Source organism: Heteronotia binoei, chromosome 2 (genome assembly GCF_032191835.1).
Source record: "Heteronotia binoei isolate CCM8104 ecotype False Entrance Well chromosome 2, APGP_CSIRO_Hbin_v1, whole genome shotgun sequence".
Lineage (NCBI taxonomy): Eukaryota > Metazoa > Chordata > Lepidosauria > Squamata > Gekkonidae > Heteronotia > Heteronotia binoei.
Window position 1 is genome coordinate 4,589,528 of NC_083224.1, and position 20,495 is coordinate 4,610,022.

Sequence of the window (20,495 nt, forward strand, 5' to 3'; positions counted from 1 at the left end):
CCTTTAAAACAATACACAACCTTCCAAACCTCCTCCTTCCCTAATGTAATGTAACAGAGAGAACTCCTAATAAAAATTTCTGCAAGACTAAAAGTAGATTTTTAAGTAGAACAGTGTTCCGCTTAATGTATGCAACTTGTCTGCAAATTGAACAAATCATTAAAAGGTTTGTTCATTTCCAGATGTGAAATGAATAAACAACAAGAATTAGCTGGATTCAAGACAAAAATGAAAACAATTATTAGCCAGACAATTTGCCAATCAGTATCATGCAAACCCTAATAGGGAGGACATAATTTCACCTAAATGAATATAGCTGTCATTAAATCCTTATACCATTAGCAAGTGTATAAGTCGAGTTTCATATATTACCAACAATAGTTTTGCAAAGGTCATTTAACTCAAGCTATCGCAGGCCTCTATATAACAGTAGCATAAAATTCTTACCCAAGTTTACCTATTGCATAAGTACTTCCATTAGAGCTGTTAAGCTATAATGTAGGAATAAAACTTGTGTGAGGATCATATAACCATGCCATAAACTAATAGCGTTGTTATTTATAAACACAATAAACAAGATCAAGAGAAAGGGGCTCCTTGAAAGAGCCCTCAACTATGTCAAAAGCAGTAGCAGGGGAATTCAAACTTTCCTCAACAGCACTGCATAAACGTAGAGTGCACACTAGAACAATAACCAGAGCTATAAAAAAAAAATGAATGTCTTGTAACAATAGGCTTGGAGTGACATAGACAGCTATGGAAGATAAGCTGATCTCAGCAATTAGCACCAGCGCTAGCTTAACTTAAAACAAGCTTCTAAAAGTTAATATTACTTGAAAAGCAGAGTGGTCTTTAAGTCTATAGAAGAGATAAGTGAGCAAAGTACTGGAGTCACTAAAGAGACTAGGTCACAACGTTCCGTTTTTCAAACTGTCTCAATGCCCGCCACCGGTTCTTCACGGATCTGAAAGTATCTCTGCAGCTCTTCGTCCTCTTCCACCGTGTGCTTCAGAGATAGGGCATTCAATAGCGCTATTCCCGAATGTGCATCATGCACCTTGTAGAAAGCACCGTTTTTAAAAATCAAAAGATCTGAGGACGGGCTCCATCTGAATCTCAAACCATTCGCATGGAGTTTGTTGGTTATGATCTTTAACTTTCTTCTTTTTTCTAGCGTCTCCGGTGAGAGGTCTAGTAGAAATAGGATCTTTTTACCATTGTGCATAACTTCATCGCTTTTCCTAGCTTTCTGCAAAACAAGGTCCTTGATTCTGTTGTTTGCAAATTGGACTAGGATGTCACGGGAGAAGTTGCGACGCTGTGCCGCCATTGAGCCCAAACGCTGCACTTTAGTGATGTTAACTGCCATCTCAGTTGGCAGTGAGAGTTTCTCTTGCAGCCAGTCAGCAATAAAATTTAGTGTCTTCATCCAAGCCTCTAAGTTTAATATTTAGGGCTCTCCATTTATTTTCTAAAATAATCAGTCTGTTTTGCAGTTTATTTTCATTTTCTTTTATGGTGGCTACTTCCCCTTTAAGGGACAGGCTTAGCTCAGCCGAGCGTTCAGCCATGCTCGCAGTTGTATTTAAGTCTTCAGATAGCACGCTTATCTGATCTTTAATGGGTTTAAGGTGGTCCACAATGGCTTCATTAAAGTATTTCTGAATATCTAGACGCAATAGCTCTAGATCTTTGGTATTGAGTGGGCGCACCTCTGCGTCAGCGGGATTAGCGGCCTCGGCAGATTGTGGAGAGGTCGGGCTAGGCGCCATATTTGAACCGTCCGAAGCGCGCGAAAGCAGGCCACCAACCTTTGAGGAGTTATCTGGTGAGAAGAAAGACAAGACCGGGTTTTTGCTTTGGGTCGCCTGTCTCTTCTTAGTTCGCACAGCTTTCCCTTTACTTTTAGTTGACATCGGAGTTCGTCTCATGGAGTAACAGTCGATTTGTAGAAGGAGAAGGCAGGAGCTAATCTATCTCGCGTCCGCCATTTGAGTCGCGACGCTCCGCCCCCCCCCCCCCCCGCTTGATGGCTTTAACAGTCTCTTCTAGAGTGGGGATCTCATCCAACTCTGTTTTCACTGGTTGAAGTGGGGTGAGGTGAATTGCTGAATCTTGAACTACGCGGTTGGCACTGAAGAGAACCTGAAAATACTCCGACCACCGGTTCAATATGGATGCCTTGTCTGTGAGGAGCACTTGGCCGTCTGCACTACGCAAGGGACTCTGAGTCTGATATGATGGACCATATACTGCCTTCAGGGCTTCGTAGAACCCTCTTAAATCACCAGTGTCTGCACACAGCTGGGTTCTCTCAGCAAGCTTGGTCCACCACTCGTTCTGAATGTCTTGAAGCTTGCGCTGGAGGTTGCTATATACAGCGCGAAAGGTTGCTTTTTTCCCAGGACAGGAGGGCTGAGCAAGATGTGCTTGGTAGGCAGATCTCTTTTTTGCCAGTAAATCTTGGATCTCTTGATTGTTCTCATCAAACTAGTCCTTGTTCTTCCTTGTGGAGAACCCGAGGACTTCTTCAGAGATCTGCAGGACGCTAGTTTTTAGGTGTTCCCAGAGTGCTTCTGGAGAAGGGTCTGTGGGGCGACTGGGGTCCTCAATTCTTGACTGGAGTTTTGCCTGGAAGGCAGCTTTAACTTCTGCTGACTGGAGACTGCCAACCTGAAACTTCCTCCGAGGGATACCTCCTCTCCTGGGTGTGGGTTTAAAGTGAAGACGGAGATTGCAGCGTACAAGACGATGATCCGTATGACATTCTGCACTGGGCATTACTCGGGTGTGTAAGACATCTCGAAGGTCTCTCTGGCGCACCAGAATGTAGTCGATAAGCTGCCAGTGCTTGGACCGTGGGTGCATCCAGGTTGTCTTCAGACTGTTCTTCTGCTGGAAGATAGTGTTGGTGATGGTGAGCTGGTGCTCCATGCAGAATTCTAGCAGGAGGCGCCCGTTGTCATTGCAGTTGCCAATGCCGTGTTTGCCAAGTATTCCTTTCCAGGCTTCCGAGTCTTTACCTACTCTGGCATTGAAGTCGCCAAGGATGATCACCTTGTCCTCTGTAGGGGTCTTCCGTACGAGGTTGCGTAGATCAGCATAGAATTTTTTCTTTTCTGCAGGATCTGCTTGAAGGGTTGGGGCATACACACTGAAGAGTGTTGCATGCTGCTTGTTTCGAAGTGGGAGGCGCATGGACATGATGCGATCTGAGTGACCTGTTGGTAGGTTTTCGAGTTTGGAGGCAATGGAGTTCCTGACCATGAAGCCAACGCCAGAAAGGCAGCTCTCAGCCTTTGACTTACCTGACCAGTAGAGGGTATAGCCAGCACCGTGTTCTTGAAGACTACCTTCCTCAGGGAAACGGACCTCACTGAGAGCTGCTATGTCGATATTCAACCTGAGAAGTTCGTGGGCAACTAGAGCAGAGCGTCGTTCAGGGCGACTGTGGCGGAACCGGCCCGATTCTGCCTTCAGACCCGGTCCCGTCAGCTCCCTATTGAGTCGCCAACTCCTGGAGGGAGCTATTTCTCCTCCTGCCCCTTGGGCTCGCTGCCACCACCTGCTCAGTCTAGGGGTTCAGATTGAGAGGAACAGGACTCCCAATCCCCCTCTCCAGCTATGAGGCCAGGCCTCAAGGTCCTCTGCCACCCTGCACTTGGGTTTTACAGAGACCTCAGCACTTTTTTGGGGCACCCCTGGAGGACTGGCACCTTATCCAACTGCATGCCTTCCCCCTTCCTCGGGGCCCCCTTCCTAACACAGCGTGGTCTAAGCGGTCGGGGATATATGTGGTACAGAGATGGACTGCCAGCATTCAAAATAGCAAAAAAAAATAATATTTATTTAAAAGAGAAAAAGAAAAGAAAAGAAGAACAAAACAAAACCAGTTGCATTTAAAAAGTTAGCACAGCACAGCACCCGTACAGCAAACAGCCTGACAAACAAAATGTGGTTTTAAACGCGTCCTACTGTCCATGGTCTAAACACGCCCTGCCTTTTGGATGACTTACTTTGTCTGGCTGCCTGGGGGCCTCATTTTGCGTAAATAGGCCTCTTCCCCAGGCAGGAGCTCCCAGTCTCACATCCTTCTCCGTTGAGTGCTAGCTGAGAACTGAAAACTCTTCCTCCTAACTCACATGCAGAGAACAAAAGAACTTCCTGCCTCTCTAGGAGACTTTCCCCCTAGCGTTGTTGGTTTGGCTCTGGAAGGGAGGGGGGAGTGAGGGGAAGGCTAGGCCCAAGCCTGCTTCGCAGTTTCATGTTTTCCCTCCCAATGAAGCTCCAACCTGGATTAAAATGGCGTTTCTCCACAGCGACCACTGTCTACTGTGTCAAGCATGGTTCTGATGTTCCAACACGCAAGCTTTAGTCTTTGCACACTTTGTGAGGCAGGTGCATGCCTTTTCTTTGTTGTTATTTTTTGACCGCAAGTAAGGATGCCCGTTGACCGCAGCTAGCCAACTGGGGTGGAGGAGACGAGCTTTGTTTAGGCCACCTTTTCTAGGCCCCTCTCCGTGTGGAGCAAGCAGTGCTGTCCCTAGATAAGGCTGCTTGGTCATTCAGGGTGCTGCCGAAAAATGCTTTCGTCTCCGGGTTAGCATCAGGCGACCAATACCCTGAACCGCCTACATGCAGGATCGGGACTGCGGCTTCCAGTGGCACCTTCCACCTGCCGTTTCGCCCCTTGCCCATCGCTGCAGGACTTGATGCGTTGTGGGTTGTGTATGTGGATATGGATATGCCCTTCAGGCCTGCGCAGAGGAATTTTTTAGGTGAAGCCCAGTGTGCGCGGTACTGGCTCCACCCTTTCACCTGGGGGTCATCTGCCATGGCCCAGTAAGCCGGGACGCCGGCAGCGAGTCCTCCAGGTGGTAGGTGTTACATTAACGAGCTCTATCTGCCCGGGTTTGATGTTAGAGTTTTCCTTCTCTTAGGCTGGCAAGGTTGGTGGGCCCAGCCTGCCCATCCGGTTATACCGCCGGACAATTCGGTCGCACCATGACGTAGCAAACTCTGTGAAAAACGGGGGGGGACCAGCGAGAAGGTGTTGCTACGGATGCAGTAATGCAGGAGAGGCCATTGCAGTGACCATCTGCCAGGCATAGCCAGACAGTGACCATGCGGCATTCACTACACCGGGAGAGGAGAGGCTATGTATTGCGCATACACTTTCCCTGGGGGGGTAGGATACCCAGAGGGAGCCCCCCCCCAAAGTAATAAGTAATAAGAAAGGAAAAGGAAAGGTCCCCTGTGCAAGCACCAGTCGTTTTCGACTCTAGGGTGATGTTGCTTTCACGTTTTCGTGGCAGACTTTTACGGGGTGGTTTGCCATTGCCTTCCCCAGTCATCTACGCTTTCCCCCCAGCAAGCTCATTTGACCGACCTCGGAAGGATGGAAGGCTGAGTCAACCTTGACCCGGCTACCTGAAAACCTAGCTTCCGCTGGGGATCGAACTCAGGTCGTGAGCAGAGCTTAGGACTGCAGTACTGCAGCTTTAACACTCTGCACCACGGGGCTCTTAATAAATAATAAAGCAATCAATAAATCAGTGGGGGATGGGAGATGGAGGCTTGCCAGCTCCAAGTGGGGAAATTCCTGAGATTTGGGGATGGCGCCAGTGGAGGAGAGAGACCTCAGTGGGGTGCAGAGTGGCCAGCTGTGTGTTGGGAAAGAGCTGGAGTGGAGTAATTTTATTTATTTATAACGGCCATAGACCAGCAAACAATTCATAAAAGTCCAATTTATAACCAATAAAAGGTAATATAAATATACAATAATTATTATACACTAAAATACGATACCACCTAAAATATACATAAAATACGAATACAGACTTTAAGACACTGACACTGAAGATTAGTGTTAAAACCAAGGATGAACTAAAAACCCTGTCTAGACCTCTTTGTTTCTCCCCTTAATAAAGAAATTATTTATTCACGCCCTGAGCCTGCCTTGGCGGGGAGGGCGGGGTATAAATAAAATTGTATTATTATTATTATTATTATTATTATTATTATTATTATTATTATTATTATTATTATTATTATTATTATTATAAGCCAGCATTTAAAGCAGTAAAATCATACAAAATTAAAACTGACTGTCCATACAATCCTACATAAAAGGCATAAAATACTGTTATAAAACTACAGATTTAACAAAAGATGGCAGTTACAACCAACAGATTGGCAGAGAGGTGGAGATTTTGGGGGTGGAGCCTTGGGAGGGCGGGGTTTGGGGAGCAGAGCTCATCAGGGCACAGGGCTATAGGGCTTGACCACTGAAGCAGCGAAACTGATCTCTCTAGTCAACTATCGATCAGCAGCAATGCCAGGAGATCCCTCCCCAGCCCCTAACTGGAGGTTGGCAACCCTAGCTGCGGTGCAATGCCATGGAGTCCATCCACACAGCGCCCCCCCCCCCCCCACCACCACCAAAGCATCCATTGGTTCTGTAGCCTGGAGATGGTGAGCTGTAATTCCAAGAGATCTCCAAAGCCCACCTAGAAGTTTGCAACTCCACCAGCCCACCCTTTCCCGTATGCTCCCTACAAAATGTGCTGGGCTCTCATTGGACTGCATTTGCTTATCCTTAGCACCAGTCAGGCCGGCCCTTCCTTTCCCCTCCGCTCCCCCCCCCAGGGCCTGTAGCCACAGGGGGCCCATGGGGGCACTGCCCCCTGACTTCCGGGAGGCCCTCTCGGGCACAGCCCCCCCTCTGTCCATGGCTGTGCTAGGGAAGGAGGAGGAGCAGGTGGTGGAGGCAGCTGCATGGAATGGACCGGGAAGGGGAGGAAGGGATCCAGCTGCTGGCTGCTTGCACAGCGCAGTCCCTTCTTGACTCCAAAGTTTTAGGATTGGCTGCCTCGACTTGGCCGCTTTCAGAACTTCCAGCTTTTGCTCCAACCCCAGAAACATTCTGAGGAGAAACTGCCATAGTGGATGGACAAGGGGGGGCCCATGACTTTTTAAAAAGCCCCCCCCTTGTAAAATCCTGACTACACCCCTGGCTCCGCCCCACGTGGGGCTTCTCTTGACCACTCTCCGGACAGGCAGGTATTTCAACATGCCAGGGGGGACCACCAATCCCCAGGTGGGTAATACAACCAGGGAGAATCAGGGGGAGACAGCAAACCAAACAAATAGCGTGATACAATAACGAAGAAACCATCGAATTCACTTATACAAATTTATCAAAAATTGATATCACTATAGCTATGATCATTTTTGATAAATTTGTATAAGTGAATTGGATGGTTTCTTCGTTATTGTATCACGCTATTTCTTTGGTTTGCTGCAAGCCCCAGGTGGGGGGCAGGGGATCCCCCGGTTTGGAGGCCCTCCCCCCGCTTCAGCGTCATCAGAAAGCAGGGGGCGAGGAAAATGGCTTCGAGCACTCTATTAATCCCTATGGAGACTGATTTCCATAGGGTATAATGGAGAATTGATCATAAGAACATAAGAGAAGCCATGTTGGATCAGGCCAATGGCTCATCCAGTCCAACACTCTGTCACACAGTGGCCAATATATGTGTGTGTGTATACACACACACACATACAGATACTATGGCTAATAGCCACTGATGAACCTCTGCTCCATATTTTTATCCAATCCCCTCTTAAAGCTGGCTATGCTTGTAGCCGCCGCCACCACCTCCTGGGTCAGTGAATCTGTGAGTACCTGGGGCTGGGGGGGGGGGCTTTTTTTGAGGTAGAGGCACCAAATTTGCAGCATAGTATCTGGTGTCTCTCTCCAAAACACCCTCCAAGTTTCAAAAAGATTAGACCGGGAGGTCCAAATCTATGAAACCCCAAAGAGGGTGCCCATATCCTTCATTTTTTCCAATGGAGGGGAGACATTTAAAAAGGTGTATTGGAGTTCAATAGTGCTTGTCACAGCCTTGCTCCTGGCTCCACCCCCAAAGTCCCCAGATATTTTTGCATGGGACGTGGCACCCCTAATGCCAGGCGCCGAACTTCACCCGCTGAGTTTCTGCCTGCCCTGCTGCAAGGCAGACAAGCAGGGAGCTCTGCAAGGAAACGGGAGCAGGAGAAGGTCGGGCCGGGGCTAAAAGACGGCGCATGGAAAGGAGCCCCCCCCCCTCCACCTGCAAGAAAGGAAGGAGGAGGGAGGGAGGAAGGGAGTCCCCGGGAGGGAGGGATGCCGGCGCCGCCGGGCCGGAACTCTTGAAGGAGGCCGGAACTGTTGGGGCCTGGAACCCAGGGGCCGGGGAGGGTTTCCCGGCGAGGCCGGCGTGCTGTGGCTGCTGCACCCGGAGGCCCTGGGGGAACGGAGCCGGCGGACTGGCAGGCAGGAGGGAAGGAAGGAAGAAGGAAAGAAGGAAGGGAGTCCCCGAGACGGTGGGTGGGAGGGAGGGAGGCCGGTGCCGCCGGGCGAGAACTCTTGGAGGAGGCCGGAACTCTTGGGGGGGAACCCAGGGGCCGGGGAGGGTTTCCCGGGGAGGCCGGCGCGCTGTGGCTGCTGCACCCGGAGGCCCTGGGGGGACGGAGCCGGCGGACTGGTGAGTCTTGCAGCCCCCTCCTGCTGCTCTTGCACGCCGGCTCTGGCTCCCCGAAGGCAGCCCCGCTCGCTCAATGCACGGAGCCCAGCGGAAGGAGGCGGGAGGGCTTGGCAAGCAGGGAGGGCTCCGGAGCCTGCAGGGAAGGACCCGCCTCTCCTTCCTGGGAGGGGCTTCAAGAGAGGCTGCGGGGCCCCCTGACAGCAAGGAGGGTCCTGTGGATGGAGGGGGAGGGGCTTGTGAGTATCTGCATTGTGTGGGGGTTGGACTAGATGACTCTGGAGGTCCCTTCCTGCTCTAGGATTCTATGCTTTAACTGGGCTCTCCTTCCTGGGAGGGGTTTCAAGAGAGGCTGCATGGCCCTCTGACAGCAATGAGGGTCCTGTGGATGGAGGGGTAGGAGTTGTGAGTTCCCTGCATGGTTCAGGGAGTTGGACTAGATGACCCTGGAGGTCCCGTCCAACTGTAGTATTCTATGCTTTAACTGGGCTCTCCTTCCTGGGAGGTGTTTCAGGAGAGGCTGCGGGGCCCCCTGACAGCAATGAAGGTCCTGTGGATTGAGGGGGAGGGGCTTGTGAGTTCCCTGCATTTTGCAGGGGGTTGGACTAGATGACCCTGGAGATCCCTTCCAGGTCTAGGATTCTATGCTTTAACTGGGCTCTTCTTCCTGGGAGGTATTTCAACAGAGGCTGGATGGCTTTCTGACAGCAATGAGGATCCTGTGAATTTAGGGGGAGGTGTTTGTGAGTTCCCTGCATTGTGCAGGGGGTTGGACTAGATGACCCTGGAGGCCCCTTCCAACTCTAGGATTCTATGCTTTAACTGGGCTCTTCTTCCTGGGAGGTTTTTAAACAGAGGCTAGATGGCCATCTGTCAGCAAGGAGGATCCTGTGAATTTAGGGGGAGGTGTTTGTGAGTTCCCTGCATTGTGCAGGGGGTTGGACTAGATGAACCTGGAGGTCTCTTCCAACTCTAGGATTCTATGCTTTAACTGGGCTCTCTTTCCTGGGAGGTTTTTCAACAGAAGCTGCATGGCCCTCTGACAGCAATGAGGGTCCAGGTGGATTGAGGATGAGGGGTTTGTGAGTTCCCTGCATTGTGCAGGGGGTTGGACTAGATGACATTGGAGGTCCCGTCCAACTCTAGTATTCTATGCTTTAACTGGCCTCTCCTTCCTGGGAGGTGTTTCAAGAGAGGCTGGATGGCCCTCTGACAGCAATGAGGGTCCTGTGGATTGAGGGGGAGGGTGTTGTGAGTTCCCTGCATTGTTCAGTGGCTTGGATTAGATGACCCTGGAGGTTTCTTCAAACTCTAGGATTCTATGCTTTAACTGGGCTCTCCTTCCTGGGAGATGTTTCAAGAGAGGCTGCGTGGCCCCCTGACTGCAATGAGGGTCCTGTGGATTGAGGGAGATGTGTTTGTGAGTTCCCTGCATTGTGCAGGGTGTTGGACTAGATGACCCTGGCGGTCCCCTCCAGTTCTAGGATTCTATGCTTTAACTGGGGTCTCCTTCCTGGGAGGTATTTCAACGAAGGCTGCATGGCCCCCTGACAGCAATGAGGGTCCTGTGGATTGAGGGGGAGGGGCTTGTGAGTTCCCTGCATTGTTCAGTGGCTTGGATTAGATGACCCTGGAGGTTTCTTCAAACTCTAGGATTCTATGCTTTAACTGGGCTCTCCTTCCTGGGAGATGTTTCAAGAGAGGCTGCATGGCCCCCTGACTGCAATGAGGCTCCTGTGGATTGAGGGAGATGTGTTTGTGAGTTCCCTGCATTGTGCAGGGTGTTGGACTAGATGACCCTGGAGGTCTCTTCCAACTCTAGGAGTCTATGGTTTAACTGGGCTCTCTTTCCTGGGAGATTTTTCAACAGAGCCTGGATGGCCCTCTGACAGCAATGAGGGTCCTGTGGAATGAGGGGGAGGGGTTGTGAGTTCCCTGCATTGTGCAGGGGGTTGGACTAGATGACCCTAGAGGTCCCGTCAAACTCTAGGATTCTGTGCTTTACCTGTGCTCTGTTTCCTAGGAGGTTTTTCAACAGAGGCTAACTGGCCCTCTGACAGCAATGAGGGTCCCGTGGATTGAGGGGGAGGGGCTTCGAAGTTTCCTGCATTTTGCAGGAGGTTCGACTAGATGACCCTGGCGGTCCCCTCCAACTCTAGGATTCTATGCTTTAACTGGGGTCTCTTTTCTGGGAGGTTTTTCAATAGAGGCTGGAAGGCCCTCTGAGAGCAATGAGGGTCCTGTGGATTGAGGGGGAGAGGTTGTGAGTTCCCTGCATTGTTCAGGGGGTTGGACTAGATGACCCTGGAGGTCCCATCCAGCTCTCGGATTCTATGCTTTAACTGGGCTCTCCTTCTTTGGAGGTTTCTAAACAGAGGCTAGATGGCCCCCTGACAGCAATGAAGGTCCTGTGGATTGAGGGGGAGGGGTTTCTTGTCCCTTCCAGCTCTAGGATTCTTTGCTTTAACTGGGCTCTCCTTCTTTGGAGGTTTCTAAACAGAGGCTAGATGGCCCCCTGACAGCAATGATAGTCCTGTGGATTGAGGGGGAGGGGCTTGTGAGTTCCCTGCATTGTGCAGGGGGTTAGGCTAGATGACCCTGGAGGTCGCTTCCGACTCTAGGATTCTGTGCTTTAACTGGGCTCTCCTTCCTTGGAGGTTTCTTAACAGTGGCTGCATGGCCCCCTGACAGCAATGAAGGTCCTGTGGATTGAGGGGAGGGGATTGTGACTTCCCTACATTGTGTGGGGGTTGGACTAGATAACCCTGGAGGTCCCTTCCAACTCTAGGATTCTATGCTTTAACTGGGCTCTGCTTCATTGGAGGGTTTTCAACAGAGGCTGGATGGCCCTCTGACAGCAATGCAGATCCTATGGCAGAGGACCCTGAGGCCACACAACTGGCAAAGGGGATTGGGAGTCCTGTTCCTCTCGTCAGGAACCCCTAAACTGAGCAGGTGGTGGCAGCGTGCCCTAGTGGGGGGAAGAAGATAAGCTCCCTTCAGGAGTTGGCAACTCAAAAGGGAGTTGACGGGACCGGGTCTGAAGGCAGAATCGGGCCAGTTCCTTCACAGGAGCTGTAGGCAAAAAACATCTGGAGAGCTACTGTTGGCCACCCCTGCCATAGGGTATAAAGGAGAATCAATCTTGTGGTTTTCTGGGGCTGGGGGGCGGGTGTGGCTGCTTTTTGAGATAGAGGCACCAAATTTGCAGCATAGTATCCGGTGCCTCTCTCCAAAACACCCTCCAAGTTTCACCATTGTTACTCTGCAGAAAGGACTGAGCTATTGCCCTGTATAATTTTGTAAAAGACACTGAAGCTTGTAGAAGCCACATGTGAAAGAGGGCCATCTGCGCATCCCTGTTGCGTCAATGGTCCTTGCTGTCGACATGATCTACACCCGTTACTTCTAGAGAATTGGAGCTTTGGACTCTGTTTTCACGGCTTGTCTTATCGCATCCCGGACCTTTTTCTACAAAAACGACCCTCAGCGTGAACTGGAACTTATGGGACTCGGATGTGATATCATTGCAGCTTTGTAATAATTATTGCACAAGGTTTCTATGTTTTGTATATGAACAGAAATTATTTATTCTTGAGGCTGGTTTATCGTGGATGCTTTAGTGCTTCCTACCTGCTCCATTTTCGACGCTACTCTTTTTGGGTTGCTCCAGTCCCCAGGTGGGGGCAGGGGATCCCCCAGTTTGGAGGCCCTCCCCCCGCTTCAGGGTCATCAGAACGCTAAGGGGGGGGGGAGGAAAATGTCTTCGAGCACGCCATTATTCTTTCTTATATAAAAAGGAGAATCGATACCCTTGTGGGTATCTGGAACTGGGGGGGGGGGCTGTTTTTTGTGATAGAGGCAAAAAAAGTGCCTCTCTCCAAAACACCCTCCAAGTTTCAAAAAGATTGGACCGGATTGGGCCAGGGGGTCCAATTCTATGAGCCCCCAAAAAGGTGCCCCTATCCTTCATTGTTTCCAAAGGAGGGGAGGGATTTAAAAGGTGTGCGGTCACTTTGGAATTCAATCCTGCTTGTCACAGCCTTGCTCCTGGCTCCACCCCCAAAGCCCCCAGATATTTCTTGCATTGGCCTTGGCAACCCTAATGCCAGGCGCCGAACTTCACCCGCTGAGTTTCTGCCTGCCCTGATGCAAGATAGACAAGCGCGGGAGCTCTGCAGCGAAACGGGAGCAGGAGAAGGTCGGGCCGCGGCTAAAAGACGGCGCATGGAAAGGAGCCCCCCCCCCCCTCCACCTGCAAGGAGGCAGGGAAGGAGGAAGGAAGGGAGCCCCCGGGAGGGAGGGAGGCCGGTGCCGCCGGGCCAGAACTCTTGGAGCGGAACCCAGGGGCGGGGAGCGGTTTCCCGGGGAGGCCGGCGCGCTGTGGCTGCTGCACCCGGAGGCCCTGGGGGAACGGAGCCGGCGGACTGGTGAGTCTTGCAGCCCCCTCCTGCTGCTGCTGCACGCCGGCTCTGGCTCCCCGAAGGCAGCCCCGCTCGCTCAATGCACGGAGCCCCGCGAAAGGAGGCGGGAGGGCTTGGCAAGCAGTGTGGGCTCTGGAAGCCTGCTGTGCACACTTCTTCAGATACACCGAAATGGAGCCTAGCAGTCCATGTCTGTAGGAAGAGGGTGAGCACCGGATTAGCACACAACTCAGTGAAAATGTGTAAGAGATGTGAGGACCCAGCAGAGTTAACAAGCTGAGTTTATATGGTCCCCATATGTTACAGGATGTCTGGCTTGGCACGGGTAAAGGGAGTGGAGTTCAGAGCCTTTCTCACCCGGGCCATTGTAGAGACTGCATTTGTTTGGATCTAATTCTGGGGGGAAACATAGGGAAGCAAATCAGTAAATGGAAATTTGAGACTGATGTGCAAATGTACCCTTTTTACTTGTGGAATCCTGAAAGTCATTAACTGTTTTCATGCTCTTCAGCCCTCCAAGTGCACTGAGAGTTTCCTTCTAGTTGAGAGGAGAGCCAGGAGGAGCTGGTTTTCAGCCTCCCCCAAAGATCTCTTTGCTGGAGACGTGACCAGGATCTGACCAATTGAGCCCCACAGATCAAAGGGGGACCCCCTCTTTGGTGCTTGGAAGAGGTGCTCTTCCTAGCACTTCACATCTATTGAAAGGATAGAAAAAATGATGAAGGGGTCACCAGTCCGCCTGGTCCTTTTGGAGCCCCAGTTTGCCTTAAGAATTAGCCCCATCAGACAGACTGGACCAGTGTAATGATAGACTAAACTCGTAACATCCTTCAAAAGCCAAGCAGAGACTGAACTTTCCCAAAGAACCAAGGAGGCATATCTAAAATAGTCTGGTACATTACATTACATTACATAGCAAAACAAAATAGTAGTCAAGAGGCACCTTTAAGACCAACTTAGTTTTATTCAGAACAGAAGCTTTCATGTGGTCTCTAAGTACACTTCATCAGACGAGGAATCCGGTACATGGAGCAAAGCCACACATAGATGGTAGTCAGTGGCTCAGAATGCAAACTGGTACAAATTTAAGATCCAATTGCAGTGTAGTAAAATTGTCTGGTAGGGAGTGCTTTAGAATGCAAATCTAAGATTCAATGACAGAGTAGTAAAATTAATCTAATGTATAGCTGCATAAGATTGTTTTATAATTTCTGTAGCTGTTTATCTGTTGATTTATAATCTGATATATGCCAATAAAGGCTTCTGATTGATAGTAAAATTAACAAATTGAGCAAACCTTTGATGTGAGTAGCATGAGCATGCAAAAGCAATAAAACAGTAATATGTCAAAATGTGAAAATGTCAATGACTGGTATTTCTCTCTCTCTCTCGACTTGACTTCACGAACGAAGATTTAAGAAAGGTGCAGAAGTCCACGTCTGCTGCAGGCTCGCTGGTGGCTGACAAGACCAATGCGGGACAGGCAGGTCCGGCCACAGTGGCTGCAGGGAAAAGTCTGATTTGGGATTGATGCTGTAGCAGTGCAATTCTTCCTCAATCTCCTTTTGTCTTCAAGACCAGCTATGCGTGCGTTCTCAAAGGAAGAGACAGCCTGGTGGATGGTGTGCCTCCATGCTTTGCGATCTGAGGCCAGGTCAGACCACTGGTGATGGTTGATGCAACAGGTACCAAGGTATTTCTTCAAGGAGTCCTTGTATCTCTTCTTTGGTGCCCCTCTTTTCGATGGCCGGTGGAAAGTTCGCCATACAGGGCAATCTTGGGAAGGCGGTATTAAGCCTGGGTCAAAAGGAAGGTATTTTTATCTCAGCTTAATACAATATAGTCATTAACAGACATTCTCACATTTTGACATATTACTGTTTTATCGCTTTTGCATGCTCATGCTACTCAGATCAAAGGTTTGCTCCATCTGTTAATCTTACTATTCTGTCATTGAATCTTAAATTAGCATTCTAAACCACTCCCTACCAGATAATGTTACTATGCTGTGATTGGATCTTAAATTTCTACCAATTTGCATTCTGAGCCGCTGACTACCAGCTATGTGTGGCTTTCCGCCCTGTACTGGATTCCTTGTTTGATGAAGTGTGTTTAGAGAGCACACAAAAGCTTACTTAATTGGTCTTAAAGGTGCCACTTGACTCCTATTTTGTTCTACTACTTCAGACCAACATGGCTGACAGCTTGGATTTAATTACATAGCAAAACGAAACAAAACCTGATCTTCAAACCACAAGAAGCACTTTTCTTCTGATCCACCGGGGCGATTCTCATTTGCTTTCCTTGTGACATGTAATTCTCTCTGTCTCTCCTTCCCCGTCCCTCTCTTCATAGTCAAGTCACTAAAGGGACATTGACACATTTCAGAGGTGGCCCAAGAGAAGGGGAAGGGGATGGAAAAGCAGGACCCAGAAGGACGTGGAGCTTCGAAGACGGCAAGCAAAGGCCCCCGTCCCACCCTAGCTGGGAGCAACGTTGAATTCTGGGAAAGCCCTGTGCCAGAGAAGCTGCCTAAGGACACCGTGACCTCAGACGCACATTTCCAAAGCTTCACACAGTTCTGCTACCATGAGGCTGATGGGCCCCGAGAGGTTTGCAGCCAGCTCCATCGCCTTTGCAACCTCTGGCTGGAGCCGGAGAGGCGCACCAAGAAGCAGGTCCTGGACGTTGTGGTTCTGGAGCGGTTCCTGGCCCTCCTGCCCCAGGAAATGCAGTGCTGGGTCAGAGGATGTGGGCCGGAGGCCAGTTCCCAGGCGGTGGCCTTGGCCGAAGGTTTCCTCCTGAGTCAGGCAGAGGAGAAGAGGCAGACAGAGCAGCAGGTAAGGGGTTTCCTCCAGCTACGTCCAATTCCATATCTGACTTTATGTAAGGTTTCCCTGAGGGATGTTTGTCCAAGTGTTAATCCTCCAAATGGGAGATTTCTCAGCTTCCTTCAGCAGGATGACGAAGATGGTGAGGGGTCTGGAGACCAAGTCCTATGAAGAAAGGTTGAAGGAGTTGGGCATGTTTAGCCTGGAGAGGAGGTAGCTGAGAGGTGATAGGAACTCCATCTTCAAGTACTTGAAGGGCTGTCATAAGAATAAAAACTGTTCTACTCGGAAAAAAAAGTACTTGAAGGGCTGTCATCTAGAGGATGGTGTGGAATTGTTTTCTGTGGCCCCAGAAGGTAGGACAAGAACCAATGGGTTGAAATTAAAAGAGTTTCCAGCTCAACATTAGGAAGAACTTCCTGAGCGTTAGAACAGTTCCTCAGTAGAATGGGCCTCCTCGGGAGGTTGTGGGGTCTACCTCCTGGGAGGTTTATAAGCAGAGGCTAGATGGCCATCTGACAGCAATGAGGTTCCTGTGGATTGAGGGGGAGGTATTTGTGAGTTTCCTGGATTGTGCAGGGGGTTGGACTAGATGACCCTGAGGTCCCTTCCATCTCTATGATTCTCTGCTTTCAGGGGCTTTCGGAGTGATATTACAACGACTATTTTCTTGCGTGTGGGGCGTCATCCTCCTTACCTCATTGTTTGTACTTGCAAGCAGTTTTAGTGCTCCTGCCCTCCCCCCCTTTTTTCGTGGCAGCATTTCCGGGTACTGAGAAATGGTACCTGTTGGTGGAAGTTCTGTCAAGCCCTGAGAGGGGAATTGGTGGAAAGTAGTGAAGCTTTCTATTTGAATACAGGCACTTTAAACGACAAGAAGGACTGGTTTTAGGGGCTCCTTTTAGGTATCAAGCACAATTTTGTGTAGTTTGGTGGCCGGAGATGCCGGTTATAGAGGGTCACATTCGAGCTGAGCAGACTTCTTCAGATACACTGAAATTAAAAGAGTGAGCAGCAGATTAGCACACAACATAGTGAAGATGTTTAAGAGATGTGAGGACCCAACAGGGATAACAAGCTTAGTTTATATGGTCCCCGTATGGTACAGGATGGGACGATACAGGATGTGTGGCTTGGCATGGGTAAAGGGAGTGGAGTTCAGAGCCTTTCTCACCCGGACCATTGTAGAGACTGCATTTGTTTGGATCTAATTCTGGGGGGAAACACGGGGAAGCAAATAAATATATGGAAATTGGAGACTGATTTGCAAATGTACCCTTTTTGATTGTGGAATGCTGAGGGTCATTAACTATTGTCATGCTCTTCAGCCCTGCAAGTGCACTGAGAGTTTCTTTCTAGTTGAGAGGAGGGTCCTAATGAGCTGGTTTTCAGCCTCCCCCAAAGATCTCCTCTTTGCTGGAGAGGCTAAGCTCGTAACATCCTTCAAGAGCCAAGCAGAGACAATTCACTTTCCCAAAGAACCAAGGAGGCATATCTAAAATAGTTTGGTATGTTACATACATTACATTACATAGCAAAATGAAACTAAGCCTGATCTACAAACCACAAGAAGCACTTTTCTTCTGATCCACTGGGGCAATTCTCATTTGCTTTCCTCGTGACATGTAACTGTCTCTATCTCTTTTCCACCACAACAGAAAGAAGCCTCTCTTTATAGTCAAGTCACTAAAGGGACATTGACACAGTCGGAGGTGGCCCAAGAGAAGGGGAAGGAGATGGAAGAGCAGGACCCAGAAGGACGTGGAGCTTTGAAGACGGCAAGCAAAGGCCCCCATCCCATCCAAGCTGGGAGCAACGTTGAATTCTGGGAAAGCCCTGTGCCAGAGAACCTGCCTAAGGACCCCGTGACCTCATACACACATTTCCAACACTTCCGGCAGTTCTGCTACCATGAGGCTGATGGGCCCCGAGAGGTTTGCAGCCAGCTCCATCGCCTTTGCAACCACTGGCTGAAGCCGGAGAGGCGCACCAAGAAGCAGGTCCTGGACGTGGTGGTTCTGGAGCGGTTCCTGGCCCTCCTGCCCCAGGAAATGCAGTGCTGGGTCAGAGGATGTCGGCCGGAGACCAGTTCCCAGGCGGTGGCCTTGGCCGAAGGTTTCCTCCTGAGTCAGGCGGAGGAGAAGAGGCAGGCAGAGCAGCAGGTGAGGGGGTTTCCTCCAGCTACATCCAATTTCATATCTGACCTTATCTAAGGTCTCCCTGAGGGAAATTTGTCCAAGTGTTCATCCTCCAAATGGGAGATTTAATCCCTCCTTCAGCAGCCTCTTCTAATAGATAATTTCTGCTCCCTCCAGATAACTGACCAGGTCTGCTGATGGAAGGGTGCAGAGTCTGGGAGTGGGGCAGGATCCAGTGTCTGGTCTCTTTTCCATCCCATCTCTGACCCCTTTCCCTCGCTGCTGTTTCAGATGTGGGGCCCATCGGTGAAGTTAGAAGCTGCATTCTGTGGGGCAGACGGAGCTTCCTTGGAGCAAGGGCAGAGGGCGCAGGCCCAGGAGGGTGCCCAAGATGCCCTCTCCTCTGGTAAGGACTCTTTGTGCCTGGAGGCGATTGGGGCACCCCGTGAATGTGATGGGGAGAGCATTAAGGCCAGGAAAAGAATTAAATATGTCTCCACAGAACACACAGCACTCAATATCCACTAACCATCATTCTTCTCCAAGGGGATCAGACCGATTCGTGGAGGGCAAGTCCTCTCACTCATTATTCATCTTCCACCTTCCTTCCATCAGAGAAGGTCAAGGTGGCTCCAAAAAGAAAGGCAGGCAAACTGGGGCAGAGCTATTCAGCTTGGTGACTACAGGGAGCTTCAGCCTTCTGGGGCAGCAGAGCGCTGGAGACCAGTTCCTAGAGGCCAGTAATCAAGGGGGAGATGTGGCTTCTGTGCCTGTGCTTATAGGGGCATCTGAGGGGCCACTGTGGGAAACAGGATTGTGCAATTGGGATGACAGGGTGTGGCCGGAACCCCAGGAGATTTGGGGGGCCTTGGTGTGAAGCTTGGCACGGATAGTACCCTAGATCAGGGGTGTCAAACTCCTTCGTTAGGAGGACTGGAGCTGACACAAATGGGACTTTGTGGGGCCAGGCCGTGTCTGTCATAAAATATAATGCCAGGTAGTGGAGATCAATGTTCCCTCTATGCTGTGGGGTCTTGTGAGCAAAAAATCTACTTTGTGAGCTATTGGCAATAAAGCTATGAGGTACTGCATAAATTAGCTTGCTCTGGGGCCATTTTTCCTGAGCTAAGACAAAAATGTGTGAGCTGGAGGCTAAAAAACTGTGAGATAGCTCACACTAACTCAGCGGGAACATTAGTGGAGAGATAAACTTTATAACAGACACAGACAAACACAGTTAAAAGATATTTTTAAACTCAAAATACGATCATGCTTATAACTTTTCCAGTTTTTTTTCAAGTTGGAAAGGTGGAGGAACAGTGGGATTTAGCAGTGCAATTTTAAAATAAAACATCAAGAAAAAGCACAAAGGTTCTAACTCTGTGGAAACAGTGAAATGGCATTATAAGCTTCTCCCCCACCCCCAAGTCCACTCAGGTTGGCAATGACTTTCCAGTATAATATCCCCCTTTGGCTGTAGGTTCCCACGTGAGAGTACTCACTAGATTAGGGCCATTCAACAGAGATAAGATGGCTGAACGCATCAACCTTTTGTTTGCAAGGACACAACTCCAGGAAGCATGAGTTATAGCTGGCTACGGAAACTCTTAAAAGTAACTCCATTTGAAACCACTGCAAAGCAAAGAGAAAGCTGCAAGGAAAACATAGAATGGACCTTAAAATCCACTCCACATTTTCCTTGCAGCAGCCAGCAAAGAAAGGCAGGAAGAGCCGGGAAGTGAGACTCAGCCTGGGAGCTTCAAGGGGGGCTTCAGAAATGCTTTTGAAGCTCCCAACTGAAGGAGACTCTGCCTCAGAGCTTCAAAAAGCCTGAGAACTGAAAGGGAGGTAGCCTCTGAGATTCAAAGGGTAAGGACAGGAGGGGGGAGAAAAGAGCTCTGCGGGCCTGATCAAAGCCCTGGGCGGGCCGCTTCTGGCACACGGGCCGAGTGTTTCACAACCCTGCTATAGATTCCAGAAACGCTCAAGTGACATCTGGGATTTGGGCTGAATCTCATGGTGACATTTCATGCAACGTCATTTCCACCCTCATATCCACCGCCAGCCCAGACTCCAGAGATTAGCCGGCAGGTGGTCTGATCCAGCGGGGATGCTGTAACTTTAGGAACTCCACAGTTCCCAGGGCATGTTTGAAGTCTGAAATATTTTGGCAGAGATTTTCACCCTGAGGCTCATGGGTACTTCTCTTCTGCCTCTCCCAGGATTTAGTAAAAAGTGTGAAAGAATGTGTTGAGTGTACACAGGGCTTGTCTCAGACTCCTGGGAAGAGGATGCGTGAAGCAGGGAACCAACCAGAAATGGAATAAGAAGTCAAACACCCTCCCTTCCTCATTTTTCTCACTAACAGGCAGCGGAGAGATGCTGTTGAGCTGCTGTCTTTCTGGAGGTGTGGAAACGGCTGCTTTACCTCCAGTCCAGGTAGGGGAGATGAGCGGGGGACAGCCTGGGTCCCCCTTCTTTCTCAGGGAGGGAGGGCTTTTGCTCCCACAGTTCCTACAAGGGTCCGGATGAGAGAGGATCTAAATGCAGCTCCCTTTCCCCATGCCAAGCTGTATA

The 20,495-nt window shown here is 49.9% G+C and overlaps 1 protein-coding gene across 1 annotated transcript in view; it reads left to right on the plus strand.

Moving 5' to 3' along the window:
- The window catches only part of LOC132590456 (oocyte zinc finger protein XlCOF6-like), a gene marked incomplete at its 3' end in the record, with an annotated part of 49,080 nt that overhangs the window by 25,523 nt on the left and 3,062 nt on the right, over window positions 1-20,495 (plus strand). Inside the window, exon 2 of the mRNA XM_060263387.1 lies at window positions 15,070-15,091. Within this exon, the coding sequence (XP_060119370.1) occupies window positions 15,070-15,091 (22 nt within the window). The remainder of the gene's footprint in view (window positions 1-15,069; window positions 15,092-20,495) is intronic.